Below are 19,598 nucleotides of genomic sequence, written 5' to 3' on the forward strand. Positions count from 1 at the left end.
CATCAGATGGGCTGGATGGAAAGGGAGCTACCAGACTCCATTCTGGCAAGGAAAACCTTCAGTGCTGGTGCTGAATCCCAGGCAACTCATCCCATCCTTCCATCCTCCCCCCTCAGATGTATTTGCAACGCATCAACGTGACACCAGAGAATGATCTGGACTGGATACGTGCCAGCCTAGCAAGGGACTGCTGAGCTCATTAACACCCACGTCAAGCCCACACTTGCAAATATACACCACCACAATGTCCCCACCAGTTCCCCAGCCCTGTTTTGCCAGGCAGCCACATCAACACCAGTGATGCTGGGGCCGGAAGAAGCCCTTAATTTTTCCACCAGTTGCAAAGATGTGGGTACACAAGATGCCGGTGAAAAGACATCCTGCCCAGATTGATTTAGCAGAAACCAAAGAGCCACTGAAACAACACTGGCATGTTCTATTGACAAAATTCCTTCTAAGGTGAAAGCAGTAAAGTACTTCTCTATTCAGTCACCATTTTTTTTCCCCTGCAATTAATCACATGGTTATTTGTCAAGCTAATGGTTCCTTAATCAGTCATAGAAGCTAAAACTTGCTATAACAAGGCTCCTCTTTAAACACAAAAGATGTATAAAACTATGCACTCAAATGCATATTTTGGGAACAGTTAAATGTATTAACTGTGGTTCTTTTTTGTTATTTTGTGGACAACAAAAATCAACTGTTTATAATCTTAATAAAAAAGGAAAATAACAGTGCTTGGAAAATATCACAGTAAGACTGGACATCACTTAAGCCAAGCACATGTCTGTCTGTTTTGGTTTTTTTTTCCTCTTTTAATTCTTCTACTGCTTATCTCAACACACAGTTCCTTTTCCTTTAGCCTCTTTCAAACAACACTCGATCCTAAACACATAAAACTAAATACTAAAATAAATGATTTCTCACCAAAGCCTCGTTTCTTCTATCCTGATATACATTCACAAATACATACATGTATGTGAGTATACACAGTTACACAGAAACATATACGCACATGTATATACTTGAACTGGGTAATGCTACTAAAAGTATTATTACCTTATACAAAAGCTGCCTAGCATCAAACATGACTTTCTGGCAGAAAGAAAAAATAAGAGCAGGGTCCTCTTGGAATGAGATAGCAGCACTGAAATTCAGGAAGTCCACGCTGTGTGTCATCAGTTCATTGTGTTACTTCCCACCCTCATCCCTAGTTCTCCGTATTTATGAACAGAAGCCCGCTCGGGAGTGGGGGGGCTCAGTCTTATCATTCTGAAATACTCACCAAAGAACTCACAGAGGTAATATTTAACCTACCATAAACTCTTTCCATATAAAGAATGTGTTTGTAATCACAGTCTTTGGTAACATGTCTGATCAACACAGAAGGAAAACAGGACTATGGCATGATAATGACGATGGGGATCTCCCACGCACAGAGGGGAAACCACTCAAAATCAGGGAGGAACAAGAATTTTAATTAGAGCTGACTGAAAAGTGAAGCATATGGTCCACAGGAATTTTTACTTTCAATTAAAACACCTTCCTCCCCCTAGGCAAACTAAATAAATACAAATTAAAACAAACTATTCTGTGACATGTACATGCACAAACAAAGACAAGTGTGACAGAAAATTTGGGTGGAGCTGCTCCATATACCATGTACAATTACAATCCAAGTCCTGCCACACTCACTGTTTTGTCACTATACTACACAGGCATTACTCCTCCCCATCATCACTGCATGAAACTATCCGTTTCCCCCACATTATTAAAAGACATTCCACCCACATACCTAAAATTTGACTCGAGGTGTAGGCTGAAAAGCAAAGGGGGAGAGATAAAGGTGTAAAGAACAGGACTGAATTTTAGAAATAAGACTTATAAAATATGGAAACAGCCAAGTTTCTACAATAATATATTAACAGGGAACAGTATAAAAGATGAGGCCATTAGGGAAGTATTTACAATCAAAATGACTGACATTGCACCTACAAAGATACAGAGAAGACTTCAGTAAACTGGATACATTCAATTCAGAAAGAAGTAGACTGCCGTGAGAAACAACATCCTTACTTGCCTTAACAAAACTCAAAGATTTTACAGAATGGGTAGGACTTTCACCTACTTTTAAGTTCTAACAGGATTCTTTGGCCCACAGAAGGGAATTTAGGGAGGAAAGGTTGCAACACCAGGCTGTGGCACAGCTCTGCAGGGGCAGTCCCCACCAGGTATGCTCAGAGATCTCGCCAAAGCATCGCCACAGTGACTGCTGTAACTGAGGACGCCCATGCACACTGTGCATCCAAAACCACAAAGCTCAGCTGGGGACAAATGCCTACAGCGAGACAAGAGGAAGAAGTAGGAAGAGTAGTTTTGTATGAAAGGGAGGAAGGCGCAGATGCTCTGAAGTCAAAGGTAACTAGTTAAATGAGAAGTTTGAATGGTAATAGCAGAGGGTGTAATGTGACCTTGCCCAGGGTTTCCTAACAGAAGACCCTTTTTCGTTTGCTCACAACTTACCCCAAGTGCTTCAACTTGGAGGGAAATTTTTAAGACTACATGCCAGCATCTGGCTAATTATATGCACTTAATTATGAAATGTTGCAGCCAAAAGGCTTCAAAACATTTGAGAAAATGAGAAGAGAAGGAAAACACGTTGCTGCACCATTACTAAACACCACAGTGACGTTTCTCCTTCTTATGGTCCAGCAAGAAATTACCTTCCCCAACCCTTTTAGAGCTCCCTTCACTAAGGTAGCCCTTGCTATCACTGGGAAGAACAAACTTACATCAGAAACACCTGGGATATCCAAAAAGTCCTGACTTGTGCCTACTGAAGCCTTTCCAGAACTGGCACAGAGGGGAATAAACACAGCATAAAGCTAAACCAAGCACTGAAAGATGCTCTGTAAGCAACCCTAATCATCCTATACATGGAAGGAGAGGGAGACTGAGGAAGAACAGGGAAAAATTAGGTGAAATAACCAGAAGACATATGTCAGGAAGGTGCATGAGAAGGCAGGGAAAGGGGAGGAGGGAGCTGAGCAGGACAGCACAGCAGGAAGCGGAGGCTCTACCAGTCAGCAGTGCATTGCCATCACACATGAGTATGGCAGGCCCTGCAATGAGTGGTATCCAGGGTTAGGATCACCAGCCATATCTGCAGCGATGAGCTAGGTCCAAGGTCAAGCCAGGAAGTTCATCCCATGCTACAGGACCCAGGTCAGCAGGGCACCCAGTGGGTCACCCTACCAGGCACCCGCTCAGCTGCCATGTGCCCACAACCCAGCTGGGCACTCTCCCCTCAGCTTGAAAACCGCTCCAAAATGAAAGCAGGGGGAACACACTTCTTGGCAAGGCTGTAATAGGGGGAGCTGCACAGGTACATCATCCATCTTAATTGCAAAATGCATCCAGGCAAGCTGAAGCTTCCCCAGCAGCACCCCTGATGAAGGGGCTGGCACGGAACAAAGGCAGCTAAACACGGCAAGAGGGGAGAAGAGTGCACACTCTGGGCCCTGCCTCCAGCCTTCGGAAAGGGTAAGATTAAAGTCAAATGGGCAGCTTTAATTCCAACACTTCCTAGCTTTTCAGAGACTAATTTTGCAGCCATAGAAATGTTTCCTAAATACAGGCTGTGTGTTTGCACATGTGCATGCTTAAAATAACACACATTCAGCCATCTCAGAACACAGACTGCCTTCCCTATGCATTTTCACAACGACAAGCAAGTTAACCCCACTCTTAGCTAGGGAGGTTGAGTAATACCCTGATGCATACCTATATAAGCAAACAGTAATACCTATCACATCCTCCCCTCAACAGCGGCAACTGTAGAGACTGGAGACTCTGCTACTGTGTAGTGCAGCAGATGAATCAGAGGCTCACTCCTACTTAAGCTCTCAGATGATCTTAGTTTTGACCATCAGCAGACAACAATTATCATCACCTTATTGTAAGCAGCGTGCAGCTGGTAACCTCACGTAGCAAGAGCCTGCAAGTCCAACACTAACTGTCTAGAAATGTCTTCTATCACTTCTAAGCAGTATCCAAATTACAGGGGATAGTGTCTGTCATCACAGCTGTCAAGTGTGCGAAGGTTTGGGGGGGGGGGGGGGGTTGAATCCTACCTTCCTCCCGTTTCAGGAAGGGATGTCTCATCTCAACAGGATCTAATTAAAAAGGAGACAGCAGACTGGTCAGTATTATTTCAGAGATGAACACAGTCCAGCTCTATGTAATACAACAGCACATACTTGGGCACTGCTGTAACAGCCGATAGCACTGTTAACTTACACGGGCTGCGGCGTTCTTGCCTCTCATGTACACCCCGTGTTTATTCATCACCTCCCTCAACAACCTACCTCCTTTTCTTCAGAAACTTCCGTCTTTGCTTTTAGTTTGAACACGATGAAAGTGCTTACACCCTGAACCCAATTAGCCTCTCATATTCTTGCTTTTCCATGTCCTCCTCAGCTGCACCCACACATGGTTCTTGTTTAGCTCCCTTCAGTGCATTAAAGCAGCGATAGGAACATTTCAAATTAGAGTCCTTCAAACACCACCCAATGCATACAAACCACAGACTGCCCACAAGACCAGTCACTGCACTATGGGACATCCAGAAACAAACTATGGGTTTTCCTCCTCAGCTAAAAGAAGTATTTGCTGCCCAAAGGCAACAATCACATTTGTTTCAGTTATGCACAATACACACAGTTTGAACAGCCTGATGGTAGCCATTACTAGCGCACTGATTTTTGCACCATTTCAATATAACGGGTGTTACCTCTAGCCTTGATTTCTCAACAGGATCTGCACAGCCATGCACCATCCCTTCATAGGGTCGGAGGCAACGTTTGCTTCCTACCACCCCAATCCCCCTCGCTGCTCCTGCTTGCTTTGAATAGCTGTTTCACAACTCAGGACTTGCTCTATGACACACTGAGCATCCAGGATAAAATTTGCTGTCCCACTAAATGCCTGCCAAGGTTTTGTACTGCCTCAGTCACAGTCCTACCCCTTTTTCCCCGAGCACTTGTGTGGTTTACCACAGGCTACCCTGTGTCTAGAGGTGAATGTCTGTCTCACAGCATAAGAAACCCTTCCCCCATCTGTGCCTGATGTAAGGAATGCCTTTCCTATCTACAGATCGACCAAGAATTAACCAATTCACTTAGAGAAGAAAGGGACAAGACCCCACAACCCAGCGTTTGTCTGATTTATAACCCATTCATGGCCAAAAAGGAATACTGTATTCACAAAATACCGGAAGTTGTGTGAGGGAAGCTTTTTTCCCATCCAGCTCTCATTTTTAACACAGTTTGTGAGCAGAAGCAAATCCTGGTGGATACAGATGTGGTGCGGCACTATGCTGACTTCCTACATGCACCTGGCAATTAAGAAAGATTTCTTTTTTGAAGTCATCGCCAGAGGTCCTAACCCCGATCAAGATTGCTTAGTATTAGCCATATACAAATGCACAATGTCCCATAATATTTACAACCTCCAGGTCACAAAATACAACTGGTGCAACAAGGGGGAAGAAAATGTGGAGAGAAGATATGAGGGGCAGCAGGTGACCAGCTCTGGTGCCCTCTGACAAATCTTGACAGCACAACTTACTGCAGGTCCTAAAACTTTGCAGTCATTTTGAGTAACCTTCAAAACTCTAGCAGGATTTCAGAAGTCCTAGAGACTTCCTGGAAGGTGGAGCAGCAAACGTCCAGCTTCAGGACAGCACAAAGTAAGAGGCCTTTGTTCAAAAGGGGAACTGAAGTTTTGCAGTATCTTAGCTCCTATCTTTTCCACACATTTCTACAGGAGAAGACAAAATGTTCAGCTGACCAGTTTTCACTGCAAATCTCAGATTAACATAGCTGGAATGAACTTTGATGCAAACTTAAAACAGCAGTGACAAATACCACATGTAGCAATGAATCTGAATAAATGTCTGGACACGAGACATCAGTTTTCTTACTCACCTACCCTTTTTTTTTTAAAAAAAAAATTATTCAGAAGAGAACAGAAGCAGCTAGGGTAGCCAATTTGCAGGAACAGGAGTGCAGGGGACTCACATAGTCTGCAGCAACTGGTCTTTGGCATAGATGGGCATTACAACTTATTATTCTTCTTACCTTGAAGAGGAGCTGGAAAATAAATAAAAATGAACTATTGTGTCAGTTGTCATAAATAGCCTTAAACTGAGGCTCAGGAGGATTCACTGCACACACTGCTTACAAGTCAAACCACAAATGCACTGCACAGAATTCTGCATGTAAGCATAACCTACGGGGCACAGTAGAAGGTTATCATAATAAATGACCTTCTGCCTGATAACTGCACAGCAAGCCAGCAATGGGTTTGATAGGGTGGCACAGGGGCTGCTCCGTGAATCACCAAGAACTGCTGCTACAGAAACAGCAGTCCGTTCCTGCAAATCAAGTAACACTGCAAGTGAATGAAAAGGAAAATTGTTGTACTTTATTTTTTTTATAAGCTGTTTAAACTTTCAGAAATTTAGAAAAGAACTATTTATTTGCACCTCTTCCATGAAGTCCTAACCAATTTTACCATATAGAGAACTGGGGTCCATTACCAGGAGGTCGCTGGGGTGGAGAAGTGGGAGAAGTACGCTTTGCAGTAAATAATTAGCAGCTCTGGCCTTCTGCTCGCTCCTCCTGCAGCATTATGCTTCACACTGAACCAGGAAATGGTTGAACAGATACATTTAAAAGCATAAAAACTGAGTCAGAAGACAATAGTTAAATAAACACCAGTTAAACCACATACTGTAGGTCTGTCTTGTAGTATTTGGAAATTAATACCACTAAAGACTGTTCCAGATACTGCTTCCACCTGCAAAGACTTGCTGCTGGCTAGCAGTCAGCACATAGACGTTCACTAGCAGTGCCAGTACTTTCCAAAACATTGCAGACAAGAAAGAAAAATAAAATTAGCTTAATATGAAGTACAATAAACTAATTATATGCTTTAATTATCAAGCACATATAACACCTGGTTGAGGGGATATATTTTTTTTAAAGCAGGTTGCGCAATTATAAAGTTACTTAAGGATATCGCTGCTTTTTTCCACATTTTAAGCTTTCAATTCCATGAATACAGAGAGCTGATTGTTATCTTCTTAAACGTGGAACTTTTAATACGAGTGTATAGCAGAGATCAGAAATTACAATGTCACAGAGGAATCGGGCACACACTCACAATAAAGGCACTGAAGCAACCACACTTTAACTACATAGTCTCAAATGCACATATTTTAGATCAACTACTTCTCAGCAATAATGAAAAATCATTACAGCTGGAGGAAGAGACAAGAAGATTAAAATGCACTGACATGGTGCTGGAGGACATTGGCCATTAATGTCTTGCCTTATGAAGAAACAGCCCAACACCTTACAACAGTATTTCATCTGTAACTGTTAAGCTGGAAGAGATACCCGTTTCTGAGTGGATTCAACACAATTTTTTTTTTTTTAATTTGCTTATGCTGGCTAGCTTTTTTGTCTACAACTATCTCCCACAAATTTTAACATCTCCAAATGCAAGTCCTTGCTAAGTTACACAGAAATGAAAGTTTTCTTCCCTTTAACAGGGACAAAGGAGAGTACTGTTGAGATTTATTATATACATACAATTACCTGCATTGTTATGGAGATTAAAGGACAAAGGGCCAACAGATCTAATTCCAGGTCTTACAGCCTTGTCCCTTCCCATAATTAAGTCTTAAAAATGAGTTTCAGCTAACAAATTCACAATACTAATATCTACAAATGTCTTGCCTGTAGTTAGAGGTAATTTCAATAATTTTAATGTGGATGCAGTAATACATTTAATTTATCATTGAACATTCAAGTGAACACACTCAATTTAATAGTACTAATAAACTTTTATTTCAGTTGGTTCTAAGAAAAGTCATAAAACTAGTACAAACTTCAAAGAAATAACTGGCTGGGCTGTTAGTCACTTCAAGAAAAAGAGGCAAAACAAACTTTCACAAAAAATCTTCCCTTTTTTTCTTCTGTCTCAGAAATATTTGCAGAAATATGATTTTGAACTGCAGAGAGATACTGAAAAAAGACAAAGTAAGTATTTTTATTTGGCAGATATTAATACTGCCCCTTTATCTCATGTCAGAATATGTCTGTCTCCTTTCTTCAGCTGGCAGATACAACAGCTATTGGAAACCGAGTTTAAAATACCAGGGCTGTGTCTGTGGCATCCACAGTATGCCAGCTAAAAAGGCTAGACCCTGACCTCAAAGCTGCCCTGCTTATTTCTCCCTGGTACCCAGCTGCACGAAACTAGACCCTAGAGGTGAATTCCCCTCAAAAAATTATGCAAACTGAACCAAAGATAATGGACTTCCCCAAAGAAAGAACTTCGATTTTTTTGCCCCTCTCTGCCTGCCTACCCCCCTTTTTTTTTTTTTTTCAGTTTTGTTGAAGATACACATTTACAAAAACCGTGGGAAGGAAACTGTGGCTACGCTCTTTATTTCTCCTTTACAAAAAAAAAAAAAAAAAAAAGTGTAAATGCATAGAAGGTGAAACCATCAAAGACCTGTTAACCAGGCACAACCCACTCTGAAAGAAAAAAAAAAAATTGCGCTGGAATTGACCTGATAAGTACGTTTGTATTGGTATTGAACTCCAAGCTGTTAGAAGAAGTGGCTGATCCTGCAAGGAGACTGAAAGAACACCAGAATTTAGAAAGCATAATTCATATAGCAGGAAAGCCATGAGCTATCCATTCCCCAAATCCAAATCTGATTATAAATGGGTGTTTATAATATGTGCAGCATCAAGACGACATTAGAAGTCCTGTACCTACTTTCGCTGGAGAAAAATAATTAAAGAAAACAAAATCTGATGACTAAAAGGACCCTACCAACTTATCACCATTCATCTCCCTCCCCCGGTTTAAGGCATTTATAAGCATATAAAGTTCCTCCAGAATCAGAGAAAACAACTAAGCATGACCACAAAAAGAAGAAACCCCTGAACTCCCTTATTAATATAATACGATTTTGCATAGGTAAATTTGATGCCAGATACAGGCACCCACTTTTTCCCTTCAGACTGGTTTTCATAACAAGTCACATTTTAATGTTTAAAAAGTACACTGAGTCCATGGTATTCCTAATATTGTAATAAAACCATTGGCAAGGGTGACTCAATCTCTTTTGATGGTTCCACATTGCTACTTTCTGCTATGGTAAAACTACTAACACGTTTCTTTCACCTGCAACCCACAGGTTAACAGTGGAAAGCCTTCTCTTTCTCAGCCAAAGCTACATCTTGGTCTCAGAGAGAGGTCACTTGCCCCAAATCCCTGCCAGCACAGAAAACTGGTCCCCTTTTCAACTGGGACTATTCTTTTTTCTAGATGTTGCTAGTGGTGGAAGCCTCTTCTATTTTCAGCTGGACACCACCTACCACCAGTATCCTCCCTGCCCCTTCCACTTCAAAATGCATAGGCCATCTTGCACAAAGACAAGCAGCAGAGCAAGTCAGATAGCATCTAACAGGTCATCTGGCCTTGAGCTGATACAGGCTGCGGCCAGATGAAGCTGATTAAATGAACTCTCTCCATTTCTCCCTTTGTCCCTCTGTATCGTGATATCTATTGCAAAATTAAGTTCAAAGTTTCAAGGGAATGCTCTGGGAATCGCTTGGCTGAGCTGCTTTGGGCACAAGGAAACCCTGGGGAAGACAGGTAGCAAAACGAAGCAACCTCCATTTATCTACAGGGACCATTGACACTGCAGGCACAACAAGCACTAGCAGGAGGCAGCAGGAAGCTTTCACAGTCTGTAGCATCACAGAAGGTTCCATGTTTTGCTGCATATGTAGGCTGGCCCATCCCAAAATGAAGCCACAGCCTTCTCTGGCCATGGCCTGATGCCCCATCCTTCGCAGCATCCTCCTTCTCGTGAGGCAATATAGCTCTCCCAAGCCAACCCTCCGGCTGGCACCCACCTGCCCTTCGCATGGCTCTCTCCTTATTTCCATGGTCAGAGTTGGCAGAAATCGTAATTTGAAAATGAGGACTCAAAAGCAGGTATGTAGAAATAGACTTGCCAGCAGTGACCTGTTCAGGTGTGTATGTAAGAAAACAAATAAGGAAACATTAAAAACGCTCTTAGTCGAACCCAAGTGCACAAGAGGAAATAATGAAAGAAAGCCCAGTCTAAGCTCCACCATGATGGGGAATGTAGAAACAAAAGTCACTGGCATTCTACTGAGAAACGCCCTCCAGGGCCATCTCCCACTGCAGAGAGGAACCATCGGCGAAGCAAGACACATAATGTCATAACCTTTGCCTAGCAGCCTTCACAGAAGTGTGTGGAGTCCCCTGTCTTACCAGCCACTTACCAAGACATCCTAAACCCGCAAATAATTCATCTTGATAGCCTCCATTAAAAAAAAAAAAAAAATTCCCACAGAACTAGTAAAAGCAGAGGCTTTCAAACACGCATGTAAACCCATCAGAACATGCCAAGCTACAACCCCCCAATGATCAGGGACAGGCTGGGCTTCTACAAAGCCGGCCCACACAAATAACCCCTCTTTAGGGAGCACGCCCATTCAGGCTTGGTTCAACCCCATTCCTTGCAAGCTGGCAGACAAAAAAACCCTATCAAAATATTGCCAAATATCAAAAAAGAAGTAAAGAATTAATCTAAGAATGCACCTCATCACAGAGCCAGCTGTGTTTTAGATACAAACTATAAAATTCTAACAAGGAAAAGCTTCCAAGTTCTTTAAGTCCCTCCTCTCACTGGATTGTGAGAGGAGAGGGGGCTCCAGCACCTTCAGGCTCAGGACAGACCCACTCACAAGGCCAGGACCAGATGTCACTCTTACCCTTTCTCAAACACCCAGAGCCTCCAACACAGATACGCTGAGAGACTGTATCTGCCTACCAGGCTACAATAGCCAGACCGTAGTTTACAAAAAAGCTCCAGACCTGATGTTCAAGTCTTTACTCAATGCTTTCGTAGTCTCAGGAGCAGAAATTTCTTACCTTCAATGGGGGAAATAGGGATGAAGTTCCCACAAATTGTTCTTTATACTCGATCACTGGCCCATATGTTGCACCGTAAACGGAAAACAGTACTACAGCATGTAGATGCCATTCTCCTGCACACCACAAAGCCAAACCAATCAACCAAAAAACCATTAAGTCTTTCCAATAAACAAAGCACCCAACTCAACATTTAAAAATCCCCATAGTCTAAAGCCGAAAGTAGAACTCCAGATGCAGTACACAACAAAAACCTCTGCCTGCATTAGGAAGTCATCAATGACATACTAGGTATTGCATTTACTCAGTTTGGCTAGAATTGTACTAAACAATGAGGAAAGTCAGAAGCATACCAAACAAGTGGGAGGCACAAGACAAATAGGAAAAGGAAACCAAGAACAAGCAGATGTGCAGCGCTGGAGACAAAGGGATTTCTAGGCATCAGCTAGGAGAGCTCAAAGGTAATCCTTCCAGTGACCCTTTCTCCTCCCAATAGGCCTTACATCAAACACAGGCCTTAGTCCTCTTGCCCACATGTACCAGCTGCGTTTGAAGCACCACATAAAGCCACGATCAGTTACAGTCCCCACAGGTCCAGTACCACAGCAGATGACATCGTTCCTTCCCCCATTTGTAGCTGAAGGTGCAACTGCCTCTATTCTGAGACGCAGTTAACAGCACAGATTCCTTTTCTCCCATTACATTTCTACAGGTGGAGAAAGAGTCTTTCATATGTGGCCCTAGGTGTCTCAGATACATCACAGAGAGAAAAAAGTGATGGCTGGACTGCATGGTTTCTAATACCAAGGGATTCTTCCAATTTCCTGGTGATGGTAGGAAAATAACCTTAGTAACATTCAGTGATGTGCCAAATACCAACAACATTTATGGGAAGATATGGACATTACCCTGTGCTGCCCTGCCTTTTCCACTGAATGCCCATGAATGGCACAGAAGATAACTAAATGAGGCCACAAGTATATCAGTCCAGCTCTGGGTGGACCACATGTACGTGTCCATTGTTTACTGGATTACAGAAATACCTTTCCCACTTAATCCTGGATTTTCTCCTGGAATTTTGGATTAATAGCCCCAGGAGGCCTGTTTATGTGCAGATACATTTGGGAACAGCTGGAAAGCACTTAAGAGAAAAGCCTTAGTGCAGACTTCCAGAGCAGTGCATCTGTTTTGTTCTTCTCTTCCTGCACATGCCTGATTGCCCTTTCCTCCCCTGACATGTTGCTTTCTAACATTTCATACTAGCACATGCTCACCTACGCTTAGCTGTCTTTTTCCCCCACAATTAAAAGTCCTGCTCTGCAGAGTCATCCCCTGCAGAAAGTTAATTTCCTACTGACGGCTCCATTTAAGGCAAGGTTCTCTTTCACCTTCCCCTTTCTGCATAGCAGTAAGCTGCTAGAGAAAATTCAGTTAGCTCCTCCTACACTTCCAGCGACACCTTCAATCATGTTCAAGGTACTATTTACATTCAAATTCTGGAGTCTAGCTACAAGCAATCACATCAGGCTAACCCAGATGTGCAGTCACTGACTGTTCTAATAGCTTTTCTCTCATTTGCTCCTGTTGTGGATCTTCCTTCAAGCAAGCAAAATACCCAAATAAGTGACATGAGACAGGCTTCATACCTGCAAACATCAAATGCCCAGTCCCCAACCACTCTCTAATATTGTTGAAACACCCACTCTATGACACACTGTAATTCGAGCAGGAAGAAGGAAATGTGCAAATTAAAATTATCTGGACGACACCCTATACAATAAACAACCAAAGATTTTCATACAGTAGCGATCTCTCTCTCTCATATTTAGAAACTCCAATCAAAAAAATTTACATGCCATGAAAATCCTCAACAAAGACTTGCATGTAGCTCACATAACTGAGGAAGTACTAATAATAGTGTCGCTGTTTGCACAGAGATTTCCACTGTGGGCCTAAATTCTGATCTCAAACACACAGAAGAAGATATTTTGTTGTGTGTTGCTGGCTGCAGACTAAAATCAAAGTACTGGAAACCATTTGAGTGTGCTACAACGTGCAGTCAGCCTGCACAGCTAAGGAAGCGCAACATGCAGCCATGCCACACTGAAAACAAAGCATCTGTTGAGTATGACAGAAGGTGTGCATGTAACGAACATAGAGAAGTATGTGAAATTAACCTGTTGCAGTTTCAAACAGAAATTAAAGCCTTTGCATTTCAGTGTCAACCGTCAGTCACCACAGAAAACAGTTTGTCCCAACATATGAGAATTGTATTTCTAAGCTCCACCAACACAAGCAAACTCACCTCACAGCCACAGCTTCCCTTTCTGGCCTACGCTGCATACATCCAGGCCTGCTCAGGTCTCGAGATGAATGATGCCCATACCTGTGTTTCTAAAGGCAATCATTAAAGGTCACAAAATACACAAAGGGTGTTTACAGTAGCAGCAAGGCAGCCTCACAGTTCTCAAGCTTTATTCTTTTTAAAAGCACTAAACGAGCTATATATAGACCTACGTCACAAAGTACTTGCAAAATATTTTTGCAAAACTTACTTTTAACTTTTTTCTTTCATATGCTGAATATTACCCTGAATAATTTCACAAACTAAAATATAGAGCATCGTACAAGAAAAGACTCAACAGGATGATGATTAGCAGTGATCAATATACAGCAGAAATTAACCAACATGCAACATACAAACACTGCAAGCCCATATTAGGTATGATGGTGCTTCATTTAAACTCCTCAGCTAGATATTCCTCAGCCATAATCCTATATAATCGACTCACGCAGTATCAGTAGGAGTTCTGTGCGTGGAATAAACTGTAAGAACAAGTTATTAGGTCCACATAAAAGGCATTTAGAACTGTAAGCACCAAAACATGCACACAAAGACTGAAGCTTAAAAATCCATTGTTCTTGAGTAGTAGATGTTATGTTGTTGCATCACTAATATGACATTCTCATTCTCAGGTCACTAGCTCCCATAAGAAACACACCGCAAGGTGTGTTTTTTTTTTTAACAACCCCAGCCTTGCCCACTATGTTGTAATTCATTAAAAATAAGGAAGATGCTTATCCTTGACTGAAAGATGCCACAGAAAGATCATATGCCTGTCACACCGCCCAGGAGCTGCCATGACACAGCCATTCCACAGCTCAAGATGCTTCCTAGCCCTTGGATGCATTCAGGCGACAATGCTGTCTGTGTTAAGCGCACTGTCCCCTTACCAACCCCACAGACATCTGAAAGGCAATGTGGAGAGCAGATCCTGCCAAGAGCCACGCCTACCAGACTCGCTGACTTTCCTCTCGTGACCCAGCACGGAGACTGTAGACAAGGGGCAATAGCTCTTGCTGGCAATGCACAAAGTCCAGCTCATGCCATGTGCCTGACAGTCTTGCCAGCTGCTGTCGTCTTCTTATGCTAAACACCTTACCAGGTAGTCCCATGCCATGTCCCCATACCTGCACACATGCCACACCACAAACAACGCTGGCCAAGCCTGACATCTCCCTCAACCTGTGCAAAGAACCCACCACAAACAGCGAAACTGTTCCCTTATAAGAAACCATCCTGAATTTTAGAGTGCAAGACCATGTGAACACTACTTGCAAGAGCCAATAAGACCACTGTGCTCTGAGCAAGCAATAGCTCCAAGCGAGGCTTTATTCTGCATCCTTATTGCTGGCAGTAATGGGCCATATAAACATGAAGTTTTCTCACATGAGTTATACCTCCCTACCTGCCATAAGTGGCTGAAATTTAGTGATTTCAAATGAGAGCGACTGTTCAAATTAACAATTTGCAGACTCACACCAGCAGCTAGGACTTGGTTTACATTCCGGTCCTCCAAGGGGCCTCTTCCCCCACCTCCCTCTAGATCAAGCAAGTGCTCCCGATGTTCAAAGGTGCTGATCAGCACAAGTTAAGAGGTCTGGTGAACACCGACTTCCTTGCACTGGCCTTCACATTCCCCAGGGTAAAAGTCACAACTGAGACTGTCAAAAACTGTAGTCTTCTGAACTTTCAGATCATGACACCATGAGCTGGGAAGCTTCCACATAAAATTATGAGCCACACCAAAATCTGCAGATCTGACCCACATCCTGTAGCACATTGACGGGAACTCTGATACTGTCAGGGGATGACAGGACCTACTTGAGGGTCCCACAGGATGTCAGTGGGGTGCACAGATGGGCCCAAAGATGATGAATGCATACATGTAACTACATGTGATTGAGGAGAGGAACCATTTCATTATTATTATTAATCACACTAGACACCAATTAAGAGCCAGACTTAAGAAGACAAGTAGATCATTATGTCACAAGATTTTATTTCATGCTTGAGAAGAAAAACTACAAACCATAGCAATCATGGCTGGCAAATCTTCACACAAAGGCTGCTCTGGTTCAAGGGAAAGCAAACACAAGCTATATGCCCACACAAAGCTCCTCTTGCCTGGGGAAGCCTGCAAGGCTACAGCCAAGGACAATGCAGGCCTATCCATAGCTTTTCCAAAATGCTGGAATACTTTGATTCCCAAGTCAGTCTTAGCCCTTACTCAGAAGATTTTTTTCAAACCCAGGCTTGGTACAACAGCAGAGGTGGAATGTCTAAACACTCCAAGGTACCCCAAACTGAAGGAGACACAAAAGGAGGAGGAAGCAAAGGTTTACAGTAGCCACTGGCTGTAACTGCAAGCTGGTGCTGGTGTAAGATAAAGAAAAAACAGTTAAAAATCTAGACCAGTGTATAGTCCTGCTCTGCAGCTCTCAGGGTAGGATGGAAACACAGCCCAGGCAGAACCCTCACTGCAGATTACTGAGCATCGTGGTCCATACCAACACATGTTCACACTTCTGCTGCAGAAAGCACTGAGGCAGACACCAAGCAGGTACACCTGGAAGCAAAAGTTCAGCATGCCCCAAAACATTAGAGTTCACAGCAGCCGTAACGCGTTCCTACGGGAATGCTAGGTAGCTATCAGCCCGGAGAAGCACGGGGTGAAAGTCTGTGCCAGCCTGCGACGAGTGAGTCACCTGGCAAACGACTTTCATTTACATCACTGAGAGGTGTTCCTGGCACACCACCCTGCAGCCCTGCCGCCCCGGCGGAGGCCTCCCGCTGCCCCGCGGCCCAGTGCCGCCGGCGCCGCACCCCCCGCGCCGCAGACCGATCTTTCCGTAGACGCCCCACGCCGCCCCCGAAGGGGCGACCCGGCGGCTGATACGCGCCAGCGGCGCGGCCGACGGGCGCAGAACGAGCTACCGATTGAACAGCAGCGACACGGCGCGGGCGGCACCGCGCTCCGCCACGGGGAAGGCGCCGTGCCGCTCCGCCCGGGGCAGCCTGGCGCCCGCACGGGGCCACCAGCCGCGCCAAGGGCCGCCCCCCACGGCCGGCGGCGCCCCCCACGCTGCGGGCGGGCGGGCAGGGAGCGGCGCGGGAGGCCGCGGGGAGCCCGCCCCAGGTGAGCGCCGCCGCCGCCGCCGCGCCGGCCGCAGCCCCCCCCCGCCTCCCCCTCCCTTCCCGGGCGGCACCGGCGCAGCCGCCGCAGGACAAAGCCCGAGCCGCGGCGCGCACCTGCCCCGCCACGGAGCGAAGCGGCTCCCAGCGGGGGCAGGTGCGGTGGCCGCAGCAAGGCGCCCCGCCGCAGCAAGGCGCCCCGCCGCCGCGCCCGCCCCGGCCCCGCGCCGCGGTCTCACCTCGGCCGGCGGCAGCAGCAGCAGCAGCGGCGGCAGCAGGCAGGGCAGGGGCAGCGGCAGCGGCAGCCGCCTCATGGTGGCGGAGAGCGCTCCCCGCCGCGCGCACGGCCGCTCAGCCCGACGCCGCCTCCCCCGGAGACATGGCCGGGCCGCGCGCCCCGCACCGCCCGGCGTCCCACCCCTGCACCGCCCCCGCAGGCGGCGCCGCCGCGCCCTCCCGCCGCTGCCCCGCCGCGGCCCCTAGCGCTGCCTGCCTGGAAAGGCGGCCGCGGGCCGCGGGGCAGGGCCCGCGTGGGGCGGCGAGCCGGGGGGCCGGGGCCGTCACCGTCCGCCGGCGCTCCCCCGCCCGGGGCTGAAACGCCCCTTGCGGCGGGCGGGGGGGGCTGCGGCTGGCGCTTCCCCGCCTCCCCTCGCCGGGCCAGGGAGCGGCTCCCTCCGACAGCGCCCCGCGCACCCGCGGGGGGAACGGCACGGCGGACCGTGCCGCCCGGGCCGGCCTCGGGACAGAGCTCGGGGCAGGCCGCGGTAAAACGCCGCCGGCCGCGGCCTCGCGGGCCCTGCCGCCGGGGACGGGAGGGGCAGCGCTGCGGCGGCCCGGGCGGCTCCAAGGGGCTGCCGAGCCCGGCGCGGGGGCCGCGGCCTTGCCGCAGCGAGTGGCTCCACTTGCGGCGCCGCCGTCGCCCCCAGGCCGGCCCCCCGGAGCCCGGTCCCTCGCCAGGCGCTGGTCAGGGCACGTGCTGTCCCTGCCATCGAAGGGGACGTGGCATCACCAAACGCAATCACTTTGATAACCTTAACTTACTTCCCAGCCTTAACGCACTGTTTCACCTCTGGATGAGGCAAAAGGAGAGAGGGTCCGTTTACAGCGCGGATCTTTAATTATGGGAACACTGGCAGTCTTCATTTTCTCAAAAGTTTTGAGCTCACATGTTTGTAATTTCCTTGTCTTCCCCAAGCCCTCAGAGCACATGCCTGACACTATGGAAGCAACTATTTCCACAGGAGTTCATGGGAAGACTCACAAGAATAAGGGCGTTGCGGTGGTTTAGCCTGCAGAAGGGAAGGCTCCAGGGAGACCTTATGGCACCTCCCAGTAGCTGAAGTTACAAGAAGGAAGAGGACAGGCTTTTTGGCAGGGCCTGTAACAACAGGACAAGGGGTGATGGTTTTAAACCGACAGAGGGTAGATTCAGGTGAGATATAAGGAAGAAATGTTCTGCGATGAGGGTGGTGAGACACCGGTGCAGGTTGCCCCGAGATGTGGTAGATGCCCCACCCCTGGAAACATCTGGAAACATCAGCGGTCAGTTTGGACGGGGCTCTGAGCAACCTCATCTAGCTGAAGATGTCCCTGCTCATTGCAGGGGGTTGGGCTAGATGGCCTTTGAAGGTCCCTTCCAACCCAAACTTTTATAATTCTGTAGGGGCATGCACATATCTCAGTGTTTGGGAGGCTGAGACTTACAGCTGGAGTTAGATAAACGGGGCGGGGGGGGGGGGCATCCCTTCATATCAGTAAGATTTGTAGAAAATATATAATTACTTAGGAAAAGCACTTAAAAAATGTTAGGGAGTATTCAAACAAGGAAATAAACACTATACAAACCCCATTTTAATAAACCCACCTTTCCCACACTTTCTATTCAGTGCAAAGCACCTGATGATTCTTTTGCAGCTATAGACTCCTGGCAAGCTACACACCTGCCAGAAGTCTCGCTGGCTGCAGTGAAGTTGTTATGCTGAGATAACTTCTGCAGATCATACCCTACCATTTGGAAATTACAGCTCCGGCTCTTAAAAGGAATTCTTTGTCGCAGCTCCCAGTGCCTGGCCAGAGCCCCGATGGGTCTAAGTTGCCAAACTGCAGCTTCTGGCCGGGCCAGGTTTCACTTGCATCTAAAATGCAATCAACTGCCTTCATGGTGGCAGATCAGGGCTACGCTGCACGGCTGCACTTGAGCTATCATACCTGGTCATCTTCGGCTCCAACTTGGTGAGAACAACATGGCTTTTTTAATTGCATGCCTTTCCAGTACAACAGCCTAGTAATTAATCCAGTTACCCCTGAAAGTTACTGGGAATCTCTCCACTGATTTAAGCAGTAATTGCAGCCAGCCCTGAGAGAAAATAATTCTAAAAAACCAAATGCACTGAAACAGCAAGAAGTGGGATTCTGACCTGTTCAGTTATAAGAATCCTCAAATCGATGTTGCCAACCCCGGACTCTGTAAGTCTCTGGACCCTCAACTCAAGTTCACTCATTCTTCTTCCCTTAATGGGCCACGTAACCCAACTCAGAAGCAAGGGGCATTGTGTTTCTTAGGCTATGTCAATTTCTTGCCCCAGAGAGCAACTCGGCAGCTACATCACTATTAGAGGAAGCTAAACTTCCTCCACCATATACCATGTCTGCCTGGATCTGGTATAACTGGTGGGGCTTTTCACACACAAGCTACATGGCATCTGTGATTGATTAACTGATTACTTTCTTATATAACACTTGTGGCTGAGTCCTCGCAACTACTCGTTGTCAAATACCTGAACCAGGAGGTCTATGAAGTGTTGAGAGACAGGCTCATTTCTGGAGCATCCAAAATAGTAGAGGACTGCATTAAACTTGCTTGTGAAGGTATCTAAGCAGAGTATTTCTAGGACTGTAGTATAAAGTTACCTTAATGCATATTTTCAATTATAAGCATAACTACTGCCAATCATCAGTAGGATTTACACGCAGTCAGTTAAACTGGCACAAAGAGAACATAGGAGGTTTGTTACTGGTTTAGAATACATCTCTCACAGACTGTTACCGGACACCAAGGAAAGGACTAACT

The 19,598-nt window shown here is 46.0% G+C and overlaps 1 protein-coding gene across 3 annotated transcripts in view; it reads right to left on the bottom strand.

Annotated features, from left to right (window-relative positions):
- Positions 1-16,931, bottom strand: part of PTPRJ (protein tyrosine phosphatase receptor type J) — a 75,739-nt gene extending 58,808 nt beyond the window's left edge. The window contains exon 1 of one of the 3 annotated variants that reach the window (XM_056353599.1): positions 16,768-16,931. In XM_056353599.1, the coding sequence (XP_056209574.1) occupies positions 16,768-16,842 (75 nt within the window). In that variant the 5' untranslated portion in view covers positions 16,843-16,931. Of the gene's footprint in view, positions 1-4,133; positions 4,151-16,767 lie in introns of those variants that run through there. The other 2 variants (XM_056353597.1, XM_056353598.1) reach the window with 2 other exon arrangements.
- Positions 16,932-19,598: the final 2,667 nt, after the last annotated feature.

Source organism: Falco biarmicus, chromosome 10 (assembly GCF_023638135.1).
Source record: "Falco biarmicus isolate bFalBia1 chromosome 10, bFalBia1.pri, whole genome shotgun sequence".
NCBI classification, from domain to species: Eukaryota; Metazoa; Chordata; class Aves; order Falconiformes; family Falconidae; genus Falco; species Falco biarmicus.